At 34.9% G+C, this 22,221-nt stretch overlaps 1 protein-coding gene and 1 non-coding gene across 3 annotated transcripts in view; both read left to right on the forward strand.

The window, feature by feature from the left end:
* The first annotated feature begins 824 nt into the window (after positions 1 to 824).
* The window catches only part of IPO7 (importin 7), a 26,225-nt gene continuing 4,828 nt past the window's right edge, over positions 825 to 22,221 (forward strand). Inside the window, exons 1-24 of one of the 2 annotated variants that reach the window (XM_026034698.1) lie at positions 825 to 902; positions 2,874 to 3,027; positions 3,418 to 3,576; positions 5,871 to 6,027; positions 6,629 to 6,718; positions 7,178 to 7,272; positions 7,351 to 7,435; positions 9,491 to 9,625; positions 10,381 to 10,480; positions 11,268 to 11,344; positions 11,725 to 11,841; positions 12,489 to 12,578; positions 13,118 to 13,283; positions 13,772 to 13,932; positions 14,790 to 14,918; positions 16,382 to 16,448; positions 16,525 to 16,650; positions 16,957 to 17,054; positions 18,258 to 18,353; positions 18,820 to 19,040; positions 19,139 to 19,344; positions 20,166 to 20,372; positions 20,752 to 20,868; positions 21,020 to 21,256. In XM_026034698.1, the coding sequence (XP_025890483.1) occupies positions 866 to 902; positions 2,874 to 3,027; positions 3,418 to 3,576; positions 5,871 to 6,027; positions 6,629 to 6,718; positions 7,178 to 7,272; positions 7,351 to 7,435; positions 9,491 to 9,625; positions 10,381 to 10,480; positions 11,268 to 11,344; positions 11,725 to 11,841; positions 12,489 to 12,578; positions 13,118 to 13,283; positions 13,772 to 13,932; positions 14,790 to 14,918; positions 16,382 to 16,448; positions 16,525 to 16,650; positions 16,957 to 17,054; positions 18,258 to 18,353; positions 18,820 to 19,040; positions 19,139 to 19,344; positions 20,166 to 20,372; positions 20,752 to 20,868; positions 21,020 to 21,078 (2,949 nt within the window). In that variant the 5' untranslated portion in view covers positions 825 to 865 and the 3' untranslated portion in view covers positions 21,079 to 21,256. Of the gene's footprint in view, positions 903 to 2,873; positions 3,028 to 3,417; positions 3,577 to 5,870; positions 6,028 to 6,628; positions 6,719 to 7,177; positions 7,273 to 7,350; positions 7,436 to 9,490; positions 9,626 to 10,380; positions 10,481 to 11,267; positions 11,345 to 11,724; positions 11,842 to 12,488; positions 12,579 to 13,117; positions 13,284 to 13,771; positions 13,933 to 14,789; positions 14,919 to 16,381; positions 16,449 to 16,524; positions 16,651 to 16,956; positions 17,055 to 18,257; positions 18,354 to 18,819; positions 19,041 to 19,138; positions 19,345 to 20,165; positions 20,373 to 20,751; positions 20,869 to 21,019; positions 21,257 to 22,221 lie in introns of those variants that run through there. The other variant, XM_026034697.1, reaches the window with a different exon arrangement.
* On the forward strand, positions 12,781 to 12,962 carry LOC112943599. Its single transcript, XR_003248632.1, has one exon. It is a non-coding gene; the product is annotated as a small nucleolar RNA SNORA23 (small nucleolar RNA).

A 22,221-nucleotide genomic window follows, 5' to 3' on the forward strand; every position in this document is an offset into this window, starting at 1 on the left:
CTTCCTGAAACATAGAAGATATAAGACTACTTTAAAAATTAGTGTTACTTTAGTCTCTTGTTTAATTTGGTGTTTATGAAACAAGAGTAAAGGTGTAGTAATGGAAAAGGTGTAAAAAGCAGTAGTAATGTTAATATTCTACTACTGAATATAAAATAGAACATTTAGTGTATCACTTCTCGTTATTGTAGAAAAAAATAATTCTGTGCTTTAAGTGAACTCTGGGGAAATCCTTGCAAACTTGTCACTGTCTCTCTGTGCTGTTGCTTTGCCATTACAGAGTAATCCCAACAGTTACTTCAATAACACGTTGATGGTCGTTTGAAGCCATTTTTGTCAGGTAGATGAACTGTGGCTTGGATATGCTTGGTTAAGACAGAGCTTAGTTTTTAAACATAGTTGCTATCTGGTGCTTAGGTTAATGTAGAATGAATTCGCATAATGTTTAAGGTCACAGTGTAAAATTGCAATGCTTGGGGTTTTGTAGCTATCTAGATATTTTTCTTTCAATAATTTCTTCTTAATGAAGAACTTTAGTGACTGTGAAAGACTGAGTGTTGAAGCCTGTTCAGTGAATTCTTCACCTCCAAATCTTAAGAAGCAGGACTTCACCATCGCCACCGTGTTTCCTTGCTGTACAATGAGCACAAGATTTTGTCATGTTTTCTTTTACTAGAGAAGAACTGTAACATCATTTGAATTGCTGGAATTGCATGGGTTGTACTACATCGTTATACAAATATGGCAAAACTTACAGGAGGGTTCTAAAAATAAAATTAGATAAACTGACTAAATAATGTTCTTTTTTTTTTCTCTTCAGGCTCATAAGTCAGTGAACTTTGTTTCAACTCTGCTTCAGATCACTATGTCCGAGCAACTGGATTTACCAGTGAGGCAGGCAGGCAAGTATTCAAATCTTGTTTCATTGTATACACTTTAATTATGCATGCACTCAAGTACATATGCCCCTGCAATTTAAAGAAAACTTATGGTAGTAATCACTAACACTTAAAAGCTAGAAACTGTCAGAATTACAGTCTTAGTCACAAGCTGTATCTGGCACTGTGCACTGAATAAGGGTGGTACAAAGCAAAGTGTAGCTGACTAGTCAGTGGTGGCTGCCCTTTATCTCTAGTGAGTGAGGTCTTTGGGCAAGCTGTTTACTTTATCATGAGCACATGCTTGACTCTGGGAGGTAGTTTAACCTTGTACTGGCAATTTCAATGGTTTCAAATACTTGTACTTCTGCAGTAGTTTTCAAATATTACAGCTAGACTCTGTCATGTGGGACCATGCTCACTTGCACGAGTCATCAGCAAAGCTGGATGCTGAATGTTGGCAATTCCTACCAGTTACCTTAAAGCTACTAGAGTCAGTTGATAGAGATTTCTAACACAATACTTGGGTTTCTGGCAGTTCAGATGATGAGGTCTTAGACTTGGATCTTCCATCTAGTAAACTATTCTAGTTTGTAACATGAGCCTAGCTTACATTTTTATCTTATTGTTTCAGATAGCTTTTAGAAGTGTCAAGAGTCTACATATTTTAAAAAGGAATTTTAGGGAAAAAAAAACCTGAATTTACTTTCAACGTAAGCTGAATAAAAGATGAAGCAATCTGTAGAGAGTGAAGCTAACTGATATAACTCATAGTTAACAAACAGTGCGTGTTTTGGAAAGCATCTCGTGGCTTGATAAACTCCACGGAGGACAAACTTGTAGTCTGCATTGGTTAAATGTTGTCCTGGCGCATATCTGCTGAGTGTTTCTTATTTTTTGCAGGATAGTGAATAATTGTGACTATGCTTTAACCAGAAATTGAATGACTCGCATTCAAAAAAAAAAAAAATTTTTTTAATTTGAGGTTTCTGATTCTTTTGGTCTTTTATCCTTTAGTTTTAAGTTAAAACTAATCAACCTCTGATCTGCATTTCTGGGACTTGGATCATCGTATGAATTCTTCTGTAGCTCAGATTGTTTTGAGGAAGGAGGGTGGTTCTCAGCTGCAGAAAATGGGAGAAGAGCTAAGGAAGCATTGTTGAGGAGAATTTCATTTTGTAAGCAGCATACACAAACACTTGATTGAGCATGCTAACTGCTGAAAAGGTTGCTTTCTGCCTGATTTCCACATGAGCAGAACTGTAGGGGAATGGTGTCTGAATTATGTGGTGGTAGAAATAACTGCATGCAGAATTTGGGGAAGAGAATTCAGTTTATGGACTGGTATACAGAATTAGATTAATAGCAGATTTGCTACAAATTTATTTGTAATTTACATTTTCCTTTTGTGTTTTGTAAATCCTTTTCGAGTGCCCGTAATCCATATTCTGCCACATAAGCAGTTTGGACTGGGTTGACAAATGGTAAAAGCAGGCGCTTCTGCCAACAAACTGATTGCTGCAAAGAGCTGTGGCCTGTAATCTTGGCGTAGAGCAGCTCTGTTTCTCTAATGTTACCTTTTATATCCCAAATACAATCACTTTTTTTTGCTTTTACAGTAAAAGGAGTATTTTACAAAGTTGTTAGCTTTGTTTTAATGAAAACAGTTATGAACAGCTCTTCACATGTATGTTGCTAAAAGATTCATAAGCTTTTTTAATCAATAAGATTAAAGCAAAATATTTAGTATTTTCATACTGAAACACATTCTTTACAGAACTGATGAAGTAGGTGTCATAATAAATGCAAAAAAGTAATATGGTAAATTACGAGGTTAATTTGATTATTTTAATATGTTTTTATTCTCCTTGTTAGAATTGGCCAGTGCAGTTGCTTGTGTCAATACATTTGTTTTTAAAATAGATTCATCTGCAGAATGAGTGATCATTTGTACTCTGCATGGCTATTGATTGTTTTGATGCTTTTATCTGACAGGTGTTATCTACTTGAAAAATATGATAACCCAGTATTGGCCTGATCGGGAAGCTGCACCAGGAGAGATTCCACCTTACTCCATCCCAGAAGAAGACAGACACTGTATTCGTGAAAATATCGTAGAAGCCATTATTCACTCTCCTGAGTTGATTAGGTACATGCTTTTAAGCAGCTTCCAAATTCATTGTGCTTCCTGACCTTTTTCTTAACTAACATCATCTACATTTGGAGTATTACTGTTGAACGCTGTTGTGTGGCAGTATGTATCAAAAGCCTGGAAGTAGTTTAGACAGAAAAAAGTTTTCTGTATGTGCAGCATATAAAAATCTACTAATACAAAGTCCGTTAAAGGCAAAATGAACTCCCTGATGCTTCTTTTTAGTGAAGTTCCTCACATGGAGAATAATACACAAAGTGCAGAAGCTGAAGTAGGGGGATTAGCTTGGAATAAGTCTAAATTCAGTCAAAATTAGCTGTTTCATCACCACAAAAAGCTTGTTAAAATAATAGGAGTTAATTTAACCATTATGCATTTGATTTTCAGAGTACAACTTACTACTTGCATTCACCATATTATCAAGCATGATTACCCTAGTCGTTGGACTGCAGTTGTGGAGAAAATTGGTTTTTATCTTCAGTCTGACAACAGTGCTTGTTGGCTTGGAATTCTTCTCTGTCTTTATCAACTTGTGAAAAACTATGAGTAAGTTCTTTTACCAGTTTATAATAGAGTGAGTTCCTTCTTCTGCATTTCTTGTATTCAGTATGTACATTCTAGTGTAAAATTGTATGTTGGAGTTTGCAAAGGTGATGGAAGTTCAAACTTAGTACTTACTGTTATACAGTTTCTGTGCAGGCAGCTGTTCTATACATTGTCTCCAAGAAAGTTTAGAAAAAAGCTTTCAGTAAAGGTTTTAGAACAGGAAAAAAAAAAGTGTACCTTTAAAGACCTAATTTAGTAGTTGCTTTAAATGAATTGAAGTGGCATACTAATATAAGTGCCTAGTAATAAAAAATGTGTGCTCAAAACCATCATGTTTACAAAAAATGGTTATTTTAGAGCTAAAGTTAGCCTCTTAAAGAACATTTGTACTCCATACTAGAGTCTGGAAGTTGTGCTTCTGCAGCTGGAGGGAGTCTACAACCTAATAATCTCTTGAAACACTGTTGTATTCAACATTGTTTCCAGTACTTTATTTAAAATGTTGTATTGAACACTTCCATTGCTCACCTAATTTCATGAATTGCATATAAATTACTGCAAGATAAATGAAAACTGGTGCCTCAAAAAAATGCTTATTTATAGAAGTGATGTAAAGACCATAATAATGCATTTGAGTCTTTTCTGGTGTTGAAAGCCACAAATCCTGCTAGGAAAGGAAAATAGACTGTAATTTCGCATTTGGTTTTCAAAATGGTTTTGTATGAATGCACAGCAGGAGTTCTATGAGATATAAAACATGAAATGTTTCTAATCCTTATTTAAGGAAGAATTTTGATAAAAGCTCAGCCATCACATGCTTAAGGATAGTTACTAGCTTTGTCTGCAATCTTGGCCCATCAGACACTTGAGCTGAGGCCAGCAACCTGTTGTACTTGATTAATTTTTCTAGTGAGGTCAATATGGGTCAGCTTTGCAAGTTGTGTGCACGCAGGCTTGCTTAATTGAATGACAATACAAGTGTAAGCAGGCCTCAAATCCATGCCTTTTGGAGGAAAGTATTTCTGCATAATGTTCTGACTTGAGTCAGGTTGTTGCTGCTTGGGTTATACTGTAAAAAGCTCTCTTGTCCTCTACCTTCCTTCCTCCAATTTTTCGTAATGTGGAAGGCAAATATGTTGGGACATAGTGTTAGCTTTTCTACAGTTCCAATGAACAAGTTCAAATGGCTCTTTGCAGAATCTTTTTTTCCGTTTTTTCCTTATTTTTTTCCCCAGTTACATGTATTGGGATAATTAGGGTTTGAGTTTTATTGAGCAACACTTAATCTTCCTATATAGGCTTCTGTTTTCAGCAAATATTTGGCAACTGCATTATTTGAACAAGATTTTGGAGCTCTATATTCTGTAGTGGTTTTAGCAGAACATGCCATTTGGCAGGAGGCTGTATAGCATTCACTGTATGTTTCTCCACATTGGTGCTATTAGAAGACTAAGCACTGATGTTTATTATTAGTGGAAAGTCTATCAAAAATGCATTTTTGGAAAAACAAAACACAAAACAACCCTCCCACAAGAGCCAAGAATGCTAAAGCATTAATTACTAAAATAGAGTTGTACATTCCAATCTTAGTGGTAATTACTTTGTTCTTACAAAGAACAAGGCCTTACTGGCCTCACAGCTACAGGTTAGATCCTAGTCTCGTCTGCTGCATTAGGACCTAGAATCATTATGGACTTTCCTCTTGAACGTTAAGATCTGAGGAGTTAAGATCTCTTTTTAAATAAAAGGCTATCCTGTATCTCTCTCAGAGCTTCAAAGCTTTCATTCTCTGTCAAATTGTTAGATTTGGGCAAATGGAAGTAGCAGGATGTTGGAACAACCTCTCATCTTCCTTTATTCCATTTCTGGAGAAAGAAAGAGGAAAAAAAAAAATCAGAATGCAATTCATCTTAAATGCCTTTTTGGAATTTTACCAGTTAGCCCAATATCTGCCCCTCCTGGCTATAGCTGTAGAGCTTTTGCCTGCAGTTTTTATAGTGCTTTCATTGCATTTCACCATAGTAATGGTGTGGCAGATCATGGTGTGCAGTATTCAAAGTCAGTCCGCAGGAGTGCATTACCAGCAGAAGACCAATGCAGATCTATAGCACAATCATGGGAGCTGAGCACTTTTCTAACTTGCTTTTTGATAGTAATATTCCCTACATTACTATCAAAATATTGCCACAGTGTGGCTACAGATCCATGTCCAAGTTCTATGACAAGGTGTTAGTAGAGTTTTTGAAATCTTATGGTCTTATGGACTGTAGGACTAATTTTAGTCTTGTCTAAAGGTACAAGAAACCAGAGGAGCGGAGTCCTTTGATAGCTGCGATGCAACATTTTCTACCGGTGCTGAAGGACAGTTTCATTCAGCTCCTGAGTGATCCATCTGATCAGTCTGTCCTCATCCAGAAACAGATCTTTAAAATATTTTATGCACTTGTCCAGGTAAAAATAAATCTCACATTTTCTTGGTTAGTAATTGAATTTGAAGCACTACTATTTTTCCTTAAAGTAGTAAATAGTAGAAATATTAGGTGTTAAGTTACACCTGAGTCATTTTCCACTGCTAATCAACTGTGATGTGAATAGCAGAGTTTTGGTATGATTGTGCTGCGAAATCAATACTACACTTTTCCCTAGTCAAGCATTAGACAGAAGTTACGCATGCCAACTTCTAAGCACGAGTGTTTGCTAGAAAACAAAATCAATTTTCTAATGCCAGGTTGTAGAGGTCAGCCTCCATAGAATTGCCCAAGCAAATGTGGCAGTCTGGAAGGAAACTGTTAATATGCTGGTGATAGAGAAACGTCCATTTTAAGCACTCTTAACAGGGCAGAATCAGAGAGCTGGAGTAGAGCTCTCTAGCACTACTGAGAATAGGTTACATGTGTTCTTCAGACTGTTTTTTTTGATTCTTTGCTTGCCTTTCATGTTAGCTAATTATGCAGAAATATTTGAAAGAACTAAAATGAAAATGGAAATAAACATTTTCAAATTGTTTTCTACTGAATTTAATTTACCTTTTTCCCCTCTTTCTAAAAATAAGTATACATTACCTTTGGAGTTGATAAATCAGCAAAACCTGACTGAATGGATAGAAATCCTGAAGACTGTTGTGGATAGGGATGTACCAGCTGTAAGTGGCTTTTGGATATTTTAATATTTATGCCTAAGTATTTTTAGTTTCTCAATTTTGAAAGTTTAACTTTTTTTCTGAATTGTTTTTCTATAGGTACAAAGAAAAAAAACTAATTAAGATATAGTGATGTTAAACAGGCATTTTTAAAAAAATATGTAACTTGAATGATAGTTCTATTTTCAAGTTATATTATGATTTAGTTTGGATTCCTGATTAAAGAAATGAGCATTTATGCTGCATGTATCATGGGGTTTGTAGTTTTCCTTTACTTTATACTTCTGCTAAACTAGGAATGTGACTGTAAAGGAAACTGTAAAGGAAAAGCCAAATATGCTCTCTAGTTGCTTTATATATATTTATATATATCCTATGTTATCAATTATTAATTTTATATAAAATACATATTTTGAACTTTTCATTAATAGTAGGTAAGTAGATTTTTTTTATTCCCTAAAGGAAACCCTTCAAGTTGATGAAGATGATAGACCTGAATTGCCTTGGTGGAAATGCAAGAAGTGGGCTTTGCATATCTTGGCTAGACTTTTTGAGAGGTAATTTTTCTTCCATTACTTAAAGTTGATAACATATTGCTGCCCACCTGAATTTGCCTTCCTCCTTTCTAATTCTAGATATGGAAGTCCTGGTAATGTTTCCAAGGAGTACAATGAGTTTGCTGAAGTGTTCCTGAAGGCATTTGCAGTTGGTGTTCAGCAAGTAAGAACCTCTGAATGTGTGGGATATTGGGATAAATGTAGAGTTAGTAATGATTTATTTATTCTTTCCTTATTTTCTGAAGAAAACCTTACTCCTTTTTTTTGTTTGTTTGGGTTTTTTTTTTGGTTTGTTTCGCTAGTGGAATATTGCTGGAAGCATTGATGTCTAGGCAGGGGAGTAAAGAAATTGGAGAAGCTTCTTATGTGAACTCTGGGACAATCCATTGAAAATAGCCTGTGCAGCATGGATAATCTATAAATAGAGTATATGCTCATAAATTAGTTTTTAGATGAGATACCTTTTTTTTTTTATTCCCCCTCTGAAAGAGATAGTTATATTTGCAGTGTAGTTGACACTCTTAGCTAAAAGTTTTAAGGGGTAGTTCAGAAGATACAGGGGTTATTTTTGACAGTAAGTCAGTGATTATAGGTACTAGACTCCCTAACCTTTTATAAAGGCTTCATCCAAGGAACTAGCATACAAGCGGATAAGTCAGGTCACTTATCACTCTTATCTCTGTCTAGAGACACTTACATAGCAGCTGAGTTATACACAAGGGGTCTCCTGGAATTGGACAGTTCATAAGCCGGGACTGTTAATGTAATACCAAATTATCCTTGCTTTATCTTTACTCAAGTAACTTCAGGATACAACCCTCGCTCATGTCAGCAACCTCCAGGAAAAGGGTAGAAATGGATTGGTGGTGCAATAATTATCACCTTATCTTTCTTTAGAAGGCATGTGTTATGAGTCAGTAACTGGAATATTTTGAACCAGCAAGAAAAATTCCTATGAAAATCTGGAAAATCTTATTTTTGGTTTGCTGTTGCTGGCTGTGCTGCTGGCTCCTCTTCTATAGAAACAAATTTGTTCATAAAACTTTAGTTTTGTAAAAAATGTTATACTTGTATTGACTCTTAAATTTGCTTATTAGGAGATAATTAAACTATAAATATAAACAGTTACGAAAACAAGGGACTGAATCTTTAAGGAAAAAGTAGGGAAAACTCTTTCCAAATATATATATGTGGCCAAAGGCCATCAACATTGAAAGGAGCACGAAATTTGTAACACAGTGCTAGGAAATATCTTAGCGTTTTGCCCAAACAAGTGTCCCCCTCCTCCTGAGATGTCAGTAGTGTTGGTTATGTTGTTTGCAGATAATACGAACTACTGAGAAACTGTGTGTGGAAAAATAACTTTTCAAAAAGGATTCATAGTCCAGCACTTTTCCCCACTATTTTCTATGAAGTCAAATTTGTCCTTGGTTGTTGTATCTAGGAAGCACTGGGAATTCAAGTCTTTAAAGAAAATTTCTGCCAAGTGGTGTTTTAGAGTCCTTACAGGTTCCTCCTGTATGATAATATAAGCTGTAAAGAGCTGTTGTCACTGGCTTGGATTGGATTGCAAGGAAACCTCCTTGCATATTGATGGCAAACATTTCAATGAGATGGAATTTAAATACTAATAATGTTTCCATTAATTTTATATATTTATCTATGGAGAAACAAGATCTTTCATGATTTTAAATCCCTGTAATTAGCTTTGAATTTTGCCTCAGCAGAAAAACAAGTGCTAGAAAGCAAAAAGAAGAGTCTGGTTTGACCTTATTTGTATATAGTCTGGTGTCACTTCTGTAATGCTGCACATAGGCATAAATTGCTAGAATGCCTGAGAATATTTTACCAATCTAGTGTTTAGGCATGTGTACCTGCCTTCAAAGAGTTAGAAGACAAAATAAATGTAAGGGAGAAAGGCACCTTAAGCAACAGTAGGGATGAACTACCATTACAGTTTCTTCTAATTATAGGATTGTGTTCTTGAAGGATGCCTGTCCAGCAGACAGGCACAACTGCTTATAGGAGCTGAGAATTGGCTGATAAAATTACCAGTGATATTTAGATAAGTTAAGTTAGCATCCATTTATTCTAATATATGTAAACATTTTTAGTTGAATTTTGAAGGACTATTATGTTGGATTGTGAGAGGGTGGAATTTTTCATGTTAAGGACCTGTGTTCTGTTATAAGCTATTAATTAAATCTGTTTATTCTAGGTGTTGCTGAAGGTGTTGTATCAGTACAAGGAGAAGCAGTACATGGCTCCTAGAGTTCTGCAGCAAACACTGAATTACATCAATCAAGGAGTGTCACATGCTGTCACCTGGAAGAATCTGAAACCTCATATTCAAGTAAACCATTTTAATACTTAATGACTCAATAGTACATTAGTTTAATGTGGAGTATTTCTAGATTTTTGAGTTTCTTTTATAAATAACTAGTGGGAATAGTTTAAATCTGTTTGAAGATTCTTAGGTACATTAAGAAGACTGACTAATTACTCTGGATCAAACTAATTTCTTGCAAAAATTTTTGCAGATACAGTTATTTCTAGATGCTTATTTCTGTGCTCTAAGTACTGTCATTGATTTCTGTTCTCTCTTAGTGGGAAAGTCTTTTACCACGAGCCCATTAGCCAAAATATGATATAGTTGGAGTGGTGCTTTCAATGTATATTTAAAGCATCAAAGTAGTGTTGCTGTCCAAACAGAGTTTGAGAAGTACTTGAAAATGCACCATTTTAAAATTTTACGAGTTATATGTTTTGGTGTCTGTCCTCTATGTTTCGTTATTAGGGATTATATAATACAACAGAATAACACAGCAAATTGGGAGATTATAAATATTCAGTATATTTAGAGATTCTGAATTTATGCCCTTAAATCATCGTTATGTGCTGTTGTCCAACACAGACCTAAGCTTGTGCAATACTGTGGCTCTGCCTTTTGCTGGGTTTTCCTTCTGTAAGGCAGTACCTAGGATGATGATTTCAGTGTATTACTATTTTTTATCAAAACTGATAGAAGGCACAAAATTCTGGTTTGTGTTAAATATGGGTCAGAATGTAGAGAAGTTCTTATTGTCTCTTAACTTTTTTCAATTGCAGGGAATTATCCAAGATGTTATTTTTCCGTTGATGTGCTATACAGATGCTGATGAAGAGCTTTGGCAAGAAGATCCATATGAGTATATTCGCATGAAATTTGGTGAGAATTTAAATCTACTCCTCATGTTATAATTCACCTTAACACAAAAACTTTTTGTAGTTTGGAGTTTTCATTAAATAAATCCAACAGTAGTATGTTAAGGAATTTTAAACATGGCATAAGTCAGAATAGTTCTATCGAGGTAAATAAAATAATATGAAATAAGCCAAATATTTCAGGCTTCTCTTTCCTTTTCTTTATGCTCATTGAAGAAAAGCTTTGTTCTTGATACTTATTATAAAGTTGTAGAGTCCATTCAGGCTGAGGAAGAAAGAGGAGACAGACTTTCTGAACGGAAGTCCTCCTTTTTGGAACTCTAATGTATCCAAAACAAGGAACATTGATAGTTTTGGAGGGGAGAATTGTCCCCAGGTCAAGATGAGAGCTATAAAACTGTACAGGTATTATACAGATATCTGTCTTTGCAGAGAAATAAGAAAGCAAGTATTCTTTATTTAATCAGTTGCATGCAAATAACATATTTAACTGTATCAATCTCTTCTTTATCTGCAAAAGACTTATCCTGAGAAGAGATCATTTGAAAATGCAGTTTGAAAATAGACATGCTGATATTTATTATGGAAAAGATGAAACAACTCTATTTAATAAAACTCCAAAACTGTGTGACTGTTGTTTTTGTTTTGTTTGGTCTTGATATCTGTAATAGAAAAGCACAATTAAACACCTGATCAAACTAGAAAATTATTGCATCTTTGTGCTACATTAGACTGTTAGGTGACTTAAGCATCATGAGTTAAAGGACAAAAATTTCTGTTACATTTAATAGATGTATTTGAAGACTTCATTTCTCCAACAACTGCTGCTCAGACATTATTGTTTACATCATGTAGTAAAAGGAAAGAGGTAAGCTATTTCAAGCATTTCATCTTATATCAAACACATATGACCTCAATTTAGTTGATATTCCATTTTTTTCTGAAAGAGCAATTGATTAAATTTTTGCTGTCTATACTACATTGAACTGTATTGTACTACACTGAAATTTATAATTTTGCTCATATTTATTTGTCACTAGTTTATGTGAGCTTGAATTTGTATTTGCCAATTCCCAGCCCAGTATATCAGCAATGTTGTGTGTTATAGTAGGGATATAAATTGTTGACCAAATTCTGGACTTGGAAGAAATCGTTTTGCACAATTTAAAAATTTTGGCATGCTGACAATGATACATGAGACGATTAGTTGAAATTCTTTGGCTAACACTGTCCTTGCACATAATCTAGGTCTTGCAGAAGACAATGGGATTTTGTTATCAGATCCTTACGGAGCCAAATGCTGACCCTCGTAAGAAGGATGGTGCTTTACATATGATTGGTTCTTTGGCTGAAATTCTCCTAAAAGTAAGTGTCATCAGCCTGGTGATTCTTTTGGTTTTCTGTACTTTTCTTTCTTTCACATATATATTTTTTTTCTTCCTAATGTTTTAGAAGAAATGAGAATAGCTCTGAGTTTACAACTGTAGAAAGAGACATCACGGTTCTTTAGCCGTTTAACTTGTATTTCATTTTTGATCAGTTGTCAGATTAATTGCATGCATTTTATCAGATCGTGTTTGAGTTCAGGTGGCTTGTGTGAAGCACCTAAGTTATGTTCTATTTTTGATAAGAACTGCTGCACAGTTTCCTGTCCTACTTAGCTACTTTTTCTTTTTAGTGGAAGTAAAATATCCATTGAGAAGCTTCCATGTTAGGGAGATATTTTCTGTATATAGAAGAGGAGAAATAGAATAAAATTAGCAACCATATTGAAATAAAATGGCAGGGAATGAGATGAAAGGCATGGATTTGTGTTGTTTGGATCATGACTCAGTTTTCCTGACTAATTTTGCTGTTAGAAGTAATACACTGCTAAGCAAAAGTCCAAATATTGAGGAAGAAACACATGTGTGTGTTTCTTGGAATTAAAGCCAATTCCAAACATATGTAAGGGTTTTGTTGTACTGTATGTAAAATTATGAACTGTTGTGTTTGTATTAATATTTTGACAGAAAAAGATATACAAAGATCAGATGGAATATATGTTGCAGAATCATGTGTTCCCTCTCTTCAGCAGTGAACTGGGTTACATGAGAGCACGGGTAAGAAAAAGATGTACTCCTCATGTACATTATGCGCTGTCTCTCCAACCAAAGAGTTTAGGGATATTTTCTTAATCATTTTTCCTCTGAGAAATGCTTTTATTTGTACTTCTTGTGTAATTTTGTGCTTATTTCAGTGATTACTATTAGTCTTTATATATAGCGTGCTTTTAAATATCAATTGTTTAGCTTTAAAATGGCTGCAGAACTGTGTGCATAGCTTTCCATCTGTGTCTAGTGGTATGGTCTGTTTGTGTTTTGCATTTAGACTGTACTGCTCACACAAAACCTGTGGCCAAAGATGAACTCGAGATCATAGTACTGGTCTAGTGATGTCTGAAAGACAACCTTCCCACTGGCCAGCCTCCAAACTCTCAGACATCTTCAGCAGTTGAAAGCCTTCCAGTATCTTAATTTAATCATATTTATAGTTGAAATTTAATAAATTGTTTAGACTATTGCTTTTATATACTGTATAAATAGTCATCATCCAGTTTGTAGTTTGCATAACTCTGAATTCAACTGGTGTCTTTTTTCAGGCTTGCTGGGTCCTTCATTATTTTTGTGAAGTCAAATTTAAGAGTGACCAGAATCTTCAGACAGCCTTAGAGCTCACGAGACGATGTCTGATAGATGATAGGGAGATGCCTGTGAAAGTGGAAGCTGCCATAGCACTTCAAGTTCTGATCAGTAATCAAGAGAAAGGTATCCCTCTTTTCTTAAAGCTACAGGAAACTGACTGTACTTGTTTCATTGTTTTAATGGAGTAGGCATTAATATTACTATGCCCAAGGAAGTTTATTGTATAGTTCCCTGATGTTGATTCATTTCTCGTCATTGTGGCTTCTAATATTTATAAGGTTCAGATGAATGAAATTAATTTGTGGTTTTATGGTACAATAAATCTAGTTTTACAGCTCCTAAATGTTGAATCAGTGGTGCCATAGGAGTGTATCTGGCTCAACATACACTTACTCATGCTCAAATTTATGGGAAAAAAAGTTAGTTGTTTTGGCAAGCTTTACACTGCTTAGTATTCTTGAACCTGGCATAAATGTCACAAAGCAAGAGTAAATTCTTTAACAAATGCTTTGGCTCAGTTGCCAAAATTCTTATATTGACTATCTTGTACTGGTGCTGTGATATTGTAATACTGATGTCAATTCATACATAAATTTCTGTTTGTTTTACAGCTAAAGAATATATTACTCCATTCATTAGACCTGTAATGCAAGCTTTACTTCACATTATAAGGGAGACTGAAAATGATGATCTAACTAATGTGATTCAGAAAATGATCTGTGAATATAGTGAAGAAGTTACCCCAATTGCTGTAGAAATGACACAGCATTTGGTAAGACTTTCTGGTGACTGGGAGAGATGCCTAATATGTGGGAGATTGATGTAGTCAGTACTAGTCATTGTTAAGCCACCCATTAACTTGTCAGTTAAAATGCATTAATACTAGAAATTTTCTTCTATGTTTTGCTAGTTTGTTTTTTTTTTTGCTCAAAGGTGCCTTCATGACTTGAACTAAACATGAATTTTCTAAGAAGGATAGAAATGTCCAAGAAATCCTTATTCTATACTGATAGTAAAGGATTTTAGTAGCACCTTTTAGATAGTCATTGATTTGACCTAACCTATTTTTATTTTTAGAACATGAAATAACAGAATTTTAATGAATTTATTATGAAAATAATGCGATCTTGAATGTAATGGGAAAATAAATTTATTTGATACTCAATGTAATCTGAAGTCTAATTGCAAAAGAAATCCAGAGCTTGAATATCCATGCCAAGGAAGTTGAACTAACAATTTCAGAAAGCAGAGTCGTCTCTGTGCTTATAAAAGGCCAATACCTTGAAGTTAAAAACCAAATTATTTGTATGTACTCTTAGGGAATGCCTGCGAAATAGTGTAGTTCAGCTATCAAGCCTTGTGTCAAAAAGATTTACTTTTAGAAATTTTTTTTTGCATGGAAAGCCATAGTTAGAGCAAATCTTATTCTTATATGGATAAATGGTTTAATTTTATCAGTTCAAAATCAAACCCTGGAATAGGGGCAGTGAGTTCCTAATTCATACACATTCTCTTAAAAGGGGTCCTCATTATAAGGATTGTGCAGAATACCAGGCTTGTGCAATCCTTCATCTTCAAGGACATCCTTGCTGAATGACATACCCATGGGTTGTTTTCTATTATGCCTAGGCAATGACATTTAACCAGGTGATACAGACTGGACCAGATGAAGAGGGCAGTGATGACAAAGCAGTGACAGCCATGGGAATCTTGAATACTATTGATACACTTCTCAGTGTAGTAGAAGATCACAAGGAAGTGAGTAAAAAAATACCTTAAAGGCAATGTACTTTGGCTAAGACACTGAAGTCTTTTGTAGTTACTGTGTACATGACATTATCTGGAAATATGTTCTCAGTCAAAAATCTCTGAAAATAGGGAAGTGTTTATGCTGCTACAAAGATATAATGGACTGAATTAAATTTCTCACAAAAACAGCATAAACATTGCCCCATTATTTCTTGTAAAAAAAAAAACAGGTTCTTATCAAACAGATGAAGTTGTCTTTTCATTAGCTTCTCTAGGAAATGGAATTCTCAGATCTTCTGCAAATAATCTGATTTGATGGTGCCTGCCCTTGAAACAAAAGAGAGAACTTCAGTTAATTTTGAGTATTAACTCTGCTGACTCTAATTTGTTCCTCTAACAGTATTGGTGTCTGCAAAAATAGCTCTTGCGATTATGCTAAGTGACAGTTTTGTTTACCTGCCTAATCTGTATTGCTAAACTTTCTAGCAGGATGCAAACTGTATTATTTTTATTGTACTGAGCGGAGTAATTTCTGGCCAGAATATAGCTGATAAGAAAAAAATAAATAAAAGAAATATGGCTTCTTGGCAAGGACAGCTATTTTTTTGCTAGATACATTACAGTTTTTTATTGACTGATTTACTCAGAGCTCTGAGGGTTTGACTAAGAAATAACGGGAATTCTGTTCGCCCCGGGTCAGAACTGAATGCTGCAATGCAACAGACCAAGGACTGATTTGGCTTACTGACATTTGCTAAAGCTACTTCGCAAATCAAATGTCTACTTATTTTTGTTGTCAAATTCTATATCTAAATAGAAAGCTTTTGCAATAATGTGCTTATCTTGATGAACTCAATTGGGAAAAATTGTTCAATAAATAGCTAAATTTAGACACATTCTGTCCAACTCCCGTTCTGCACAGCTAAGACCAGAATTCAACCCTTATTTGTCTGTGTGCCAAGTGAATGCCCTACCAATACAGTTAGTGACTGCTATCTGTTCCACAGGTGAAAAAGTGTTCATTAGGAAATGTGTCTGAAACTAGATAAGCGCTTGAAATGTTTGTATGGTTCGTGAACAATCAGTCTAAGTTAGGTTTATGGAGTTTAGAAATCTCAGATATTTGGAGCAGTAAAATAGTTCCTGCAGCTTTCATTGCATATGTGGCTGGCATAACACATTCACTCACTATTTTAATGGGGCTGAAGAGTTGTAAAAGGTTAGCGTTGGACTTTAAGTATACCCCTAAATGAGTTTTTTTCCAGTATTTTAAGTATTCTAAAAACACCTCATGTTAGAAATTATTTTACAAATAAAGAGCTGCTTTTACACATGTAGTGCTCTAAAATATAAGAATTTCGATATTATTCTAGAATATTTTCTAAAGAGAAATGGCTTTGAGTAATTTTGTTTAAAATGTTTTTAATTCCAATTCCAGAGTATTGAAAACAGACATAAATCTCATTTTTCAGATTACTCAGCAGCTGGAAGGGATCTGTTTGCAAGTGATTGGAACAGTTTTGCAGCAGCATGTATTAGGTATGTATACTTCAGTTGAGTTATTTAAGTGTATGTGATTGACAGTGAATTTAATGTAATTCTTCTTATGTTTCAGAGTTCTATGAAGAGATCTTTTCCTTGGCTCATAGCCTGACCTGTCAACAAGTTTCTGCGCAGATGTGGCAACTTCTTCCTCTTGTTTTTGAAGTCTTTCAGCAGGATGGCTTTGATTATTTTACTGGTAAGGAATACTAATAAATACATTCATACAGAGTAAATGGCTTCATATATTTGATTTCAAACATGAATTACATCTTATCAAAACATTTGTATATTCAAATGAAGGTGCATTTGTACTTCATTTTGCTGTTCTAGCAAGCAGATTTTTTTTTCCGGCATGTGTGATTAGATACATGCTTATTTTGAAGAGCACTAAGCAAGAATTATGATTAATTTATTAATATGTAACTCTCAACATGACTTTAATACCTAGCCTCATAAAATGTGAAAACAGTATTTAACTTTGATTATTTTTCTTTTAACACAGATATGATGCCTCTCTTGCATAACTATGTCACTGTTGATACAGATACACTTCTGTCAGACACAAAATATCTTGAAATGATCTACAGTATGTGCAAAAAGGTAAGATTGTTTACCTGAAGATGCTTACAGCAGGCTGTAAAACTGGAGATTTGATGCTTGCTCTGAATTCTATTTACTATCTTCTGTGATTCTATAAGTTAAAAAGACATGTATGCATATTGCAAAAGGTAGCTACTTTATCTGATATTTGTAGCCTTGCAATAGCTAGGATACCACACACCATATATGTATGCTAAAGGTTTTTAATCTGTTTTCTAAATCAAGTGTGTGGGGTGGTAAGTAGAGACATAGAAGTAAGGAGTTATTTTCCTAGGCTCAGATCAGTATCTAAAGCATGAAGCAGAATGCCATTATTCTGTCTCAGTGAAGCAGCTTTGGGCAGTGTTTCTATATTTAACTTAGCTTCTCAGTTCATTTATATTATAGGTAGCTTCCAAATGAGCTTTCTTTTTTCCAGTTGATAAAAAGAGGACAAAGCTCTCTAGAATGCTAGCCCTATGTGAGGATATGTATACTTCTCTATAAGGTTGTGTTAGTATTTTGCAGTCTCTAAAAATAATAGGTAGGGTTTTCATTTTCTGTACTTCAGTGTGTCATGAGTTGTGCCAGTACTAAAACTCTATGGTGAACAGTCAGTCACTTGCCCTCTTCATAATAGCATTTCTGAAGGTGTTTGAATTTGATTGTGAATAACTCTTGCCAGCCTTTATTTGAAAAGAAGTTCCAATCAAGTTGAATAGACCCATTCTGAATACTTAAATTTATTAAACAAACGAAAGAATAGCATGTTAGCGGTTAATGTTCTAATATGACCTGAGCAAAATGAATCTTTGACCCAAGTGGGGTACTTCGTGATTGTCCACAGGATTCTGCAGTTACTGCAAGTTCAGCTTTTACAAGATTTAGTGTTTGAATACTTAAGATTTTGCATTCTGTGTATAAAAATGAAGTCTTTCAAATGACAAATGGCAGCTAATGCTTAAACAGTAAATAGTGTAAGCTTTGTGTCTACTCTTTTGCTTAATACTTGCACAGGTAGATAAACTGCAACCAGGTTGAGCAATGTTTCGATCTCAAGTTGTGACACTGAGCTATGGCTGTACATTTACCTTCTTCACTGATGGTTGTTTATGGTAGTAGTGTAATAGAAGGCTGAAACTTGCATCAGTTTTTTAAAGCCATGCAGCATACAGAAAATGGCCTCTTACAGGGATAATAGCAACAATATTTGTTATTTTCCAGGTTCTTACAGGCGTTGCTGGAGAAGATGCAGAATGCCACGCAGCAAAACTTTTAGAAGTAATTATTCTTCAGTGTAAAGGGCGTGGTATCGATCAGGTTAGTAACCACTATGATTACTCTGTCTTAAAAAGCTCATGCTCTGAAATCTGAATTGATTTGGTAAGATGTCTTATGTGTTAAGCTTGAAAAGTTCAGTTAAGTTTTTGCAGTTTAAGTGATAATCCTGTCTTCTACTTCAGTGTTGCAAGTACTTCTGTGCAGTCATAGAGTTGAAGAAATGGTTATTGCATACTTTTTCTTCAGAATTTAAGTTTTGTAAAACTTTTACTGTATTTTTGTGAATCTGGAAGAGTAACTTCTTAGAGGCATATTAATTCTAAAACTTTAAATTAATTTTGTGGAATTCAGAATTGTGGGTTTTTTTACACGTGGAATTACAGTATTTTCAGGATTTTTTTACAGGCTTTACATCTACCATCTTTCAGTTGTAGTGAAATGCAGAACTACAGAACCAATGACTGATTTTTGTGTACTGAAGCTGTAATGGTTCTCATTCTTCCAGTGCATACCCTTATTTGTGGAAGCTGCTTTAGAGAGATTGACCAGAGAAGTGAAAACAAGTGAACTGCGAACAATGTGCCTCCAGGTTGCCATAGCTGCATTGTATTACAATCCTCATCTACTGTTAAATACCTTGGAAAATCTTCGCTTCCCCAATAATGTAGAGCCTGTCACTAATCACTTCATAACACAGTGGCTTAATGATGTAGACTGTTTCTTGGGGTAAGTGTTTCTAATTTTGGTTATTATCCTCTGTGGTATACTGCTATATCACCTCCTTTTAAATCATAATGTAATCTTGTAACCATCTTGTTTTGCAGTCTTCATGACAGAAAAATGTGCGTGCTCGGCTTGTGTGCTCTTATTGATCTGGAGCAAATACCACAGGTTTTAAATCAAGTTGCTGGACAGATCCTGCCAGCTTTTATCCTCTTATTTAATGGATTGAAAAGAGCATATGCTTGTCATGCAGAGCATGAAAATGACAGTGATGATGATGATGAAGCTGAAGAAGATGAGGACACAGGTACAAAAATTGAAATATGTTCCATTATCTGGAAATTCTTTCACACAACTATTCAGTTTCCTAACTAGGACCTGAATGCCCAAAGGATGCCCTAGCTCTGAGCATCCTTTTAATGTCTTTGGCAGGTCTATTTGACTTTTTTTCTGGTCTGTAAAAGCTAGTTTTCTAGGCTGAATTTCTTTGAAGCCTTGTGAAGCTCACTATGTGTGGATGCTGTCCTTACTGAAAGGAATTACTATTGGGGCATGGAGCATTTGAATGATGACTAAGGGTCATTAGAAAAAGTTTCCAGGAATCCTTCTGCTCCACTGCAGAGATTCAACTATGTATTACAAAATATCATATGAACTGTTAGGCATTATCTGTGGTTTGAAATCGGCAGTTCTAATTTTTTCCTGGCCTAATTTAGCCTCAACCTCATCAAATTTTATTACAAAGTTTCTTCTCCATAATCTTTTCACAAGTTTTCACACTTTTTCCCATCTCAATATGTAGCTCAAAAATATGTACCACTTTCCCTGTACTTTCATATTTCAGGTCTTGTTTTGAGCAGAAATGATACTTTGCTTAAGTTTGTATCAAGTGGTCTTCCTTGTTATTTGATTATATGTCTTTTGCTATTCACATTTCTGTGACAACAAAATCTGTTCCCACTTAGTGTTGCTATAAATAATGCTAAAGGAGACCATAGCACTGGGAGAGATGTTAAAAGAACTGTTCCCTTTCTAGTCTGATGTTGTTGTCTGTTTCGAATAATCAAGCAACTCCCTAAAAAGCCGTTACTATTCTTGTGATAAACTTCTTTGTGATATTTAACCCAGAGGAGCTGGGGAGTGATGAAGATGACATTGATGAAGATGGTCAAGAATATCTAGAGATCCTTGCAAAACAGGCTGGTGAAGATGGAGATGATGAGGACTGGGAAGAAGATGATGCTGAAGAGACTGCTTTGGAAGGCTATTCAACAATTATTGATGATGAAGACAACCCTGTAGATGAATATCAAATATTTAAAACAATTTTTCAGAGTAAGTAATTCTGTTTATTGTTCAAAAAGCTTTATTTTAAATTTAGTATCATGGAAAATCAATTGAAGGAATATTATTGTAAACTAGAGCAAGTTGAAAACTTCCAGCCAGGCTTTCTAGTTTTTCCAGTTAAAGATCTTATCTGAGTAAGATCTCTCTTTGGAAAGAGAAGAGCACCATGTTTTTAGAATGAAGGGAGAGACTAGAGTGGATTTCTGGCAGATAGGAAGAGGTGCTAGAGGTTGCATTAATGTTTTTAAATTTCTTAAATTACATAACAGTGATGGGGTTGATCAGAATATTACTCTGATCAAAATGGCAGTGACTTAACAAGTTTTGAGTTACGGAATATTTAATGAACACATTTCTTCTCTTGCAGCAATTCAGAATCGTAACCCTGTGTGGTACCAGACTTTGACACAGGGTCTTAATGAAGAACAAAGAAAACAATTGCAGGACATAGCAACTCTGGCAGATCAGAGGCGGGCAGCACATGGTATTTTTCCCTCTTAATCCTGTTAATTGCTTTTTGCTCTTTAACTGCTGTTTATGTGCTCAGGAATCATAAAACAAAAATTCTTATAACTCAAGTATGACGTCTACGTCAAAGCAGAGTTGTTCTACATTTGAATCTCTACAATTGTCAGGTAATACAAAGGCTCAAGACACAAATTACATGCCATATGAGAGATGTGAGGAATGGTAGGCATATCATAAGGAAGTGACCCAGTAAGTAAAGACATTTGTCATAATTGTGTGGATTTGAAAATAATGGATTTGATGACCTGAAGGTAGATGGTCTATGTGTAGTATGAGACAAACATGTAAAGTGGCACATAATTTTTTTTTCCTGATGTAACCTAGGGCAGCTATGATTCTGTAGATGGGAAAATATCAGTATCCATCTACAAAGCCATATCATCAAGTCTATAAAACATTTCGTAAAACATTTCATCAAGTCTATAAAACATTCTTGAATGCAGATAGTATAGATTAAGAATTTTAAATGCAGAAAAGGGGCAGGTTTTTTTCATTTTCCATAGTTTTGCAGGTGTTGGAGGGCAAGCATACATATGTGCAAGTATTTATATATGTTTAGCATTGTCTCTGAGGTCAAGCTAGGTTAAAGGCTAAATTGTGAGTCAGTCTTATCTGATCTCGTATCCTGCCTTTTATCCTTACTGCACAGTTAATAGAAGATATTTCAAAGGAGAAGTTTAGAAACTTTTCAGTAAAAAGACTGGTATCAGAATTTTGTAAGTAGTTTATGTCAGAACGTCCTAAAGTATCTTACAAAGATTTTAAAAGTTCAGTGGTCCACTTTGAATATGAAGTCTGTTCTCACTGTGATCCCTGTTCTTGGGCACTGTGAAGCCCAAGATCTCTGTCTTTAAAAAAAAAAAATTAAAAAAAAAAAAAACTTTTTTTAAAAGCTGCTTACTCATAGAGCAAGTTAAATTCAGATTATCATATTATGGAGGTTAAATTAAGTAACTAGATCCTTACAGGAAATTCGTGGTATTATTAGAGCATTTTGATATTCTACCTAGTCCACATGAACACATTCTGTTAGAAGGATGTAGAAGATAATTATCTCCCACTATTCTTGGTAATAAGGATTTCTAAAAGCTAAGAGATACTTGTGAACTGTAGGTGCAGGGAGTGGACAAAGGTGGTATTCCCCAGATTTTCTCCCATTTCCCCTCTGTAGCAACTTTTTCCCCTATCCCACAAGACGAAATGGAGACTAGTATCACCAGATACTAGTGACCAGAGGTCACAAATCTCTCTTTCTCTCTCTCTCTCTCTCTCTCTCTCTCTTTCTCTCTCTCTCTCTCTCTCTCTCTCT

Source organism: Nothoprocta perdicaria, unplaced genomic scaffold, assembly GCF_003342845.1.
Source record: "Nothoprocta perdicaria isolate Ctin4 unplaced genomic scaffold, notPer1 scaffold_15, whole genome shotgun sequence".
Taxonomy (NCBI): Eukaryota; Metazoa; Chordata; class Aves; order Tinamiformes; family Tinamidae; genus Nothoprocta; species Nothoprocta perdicaria.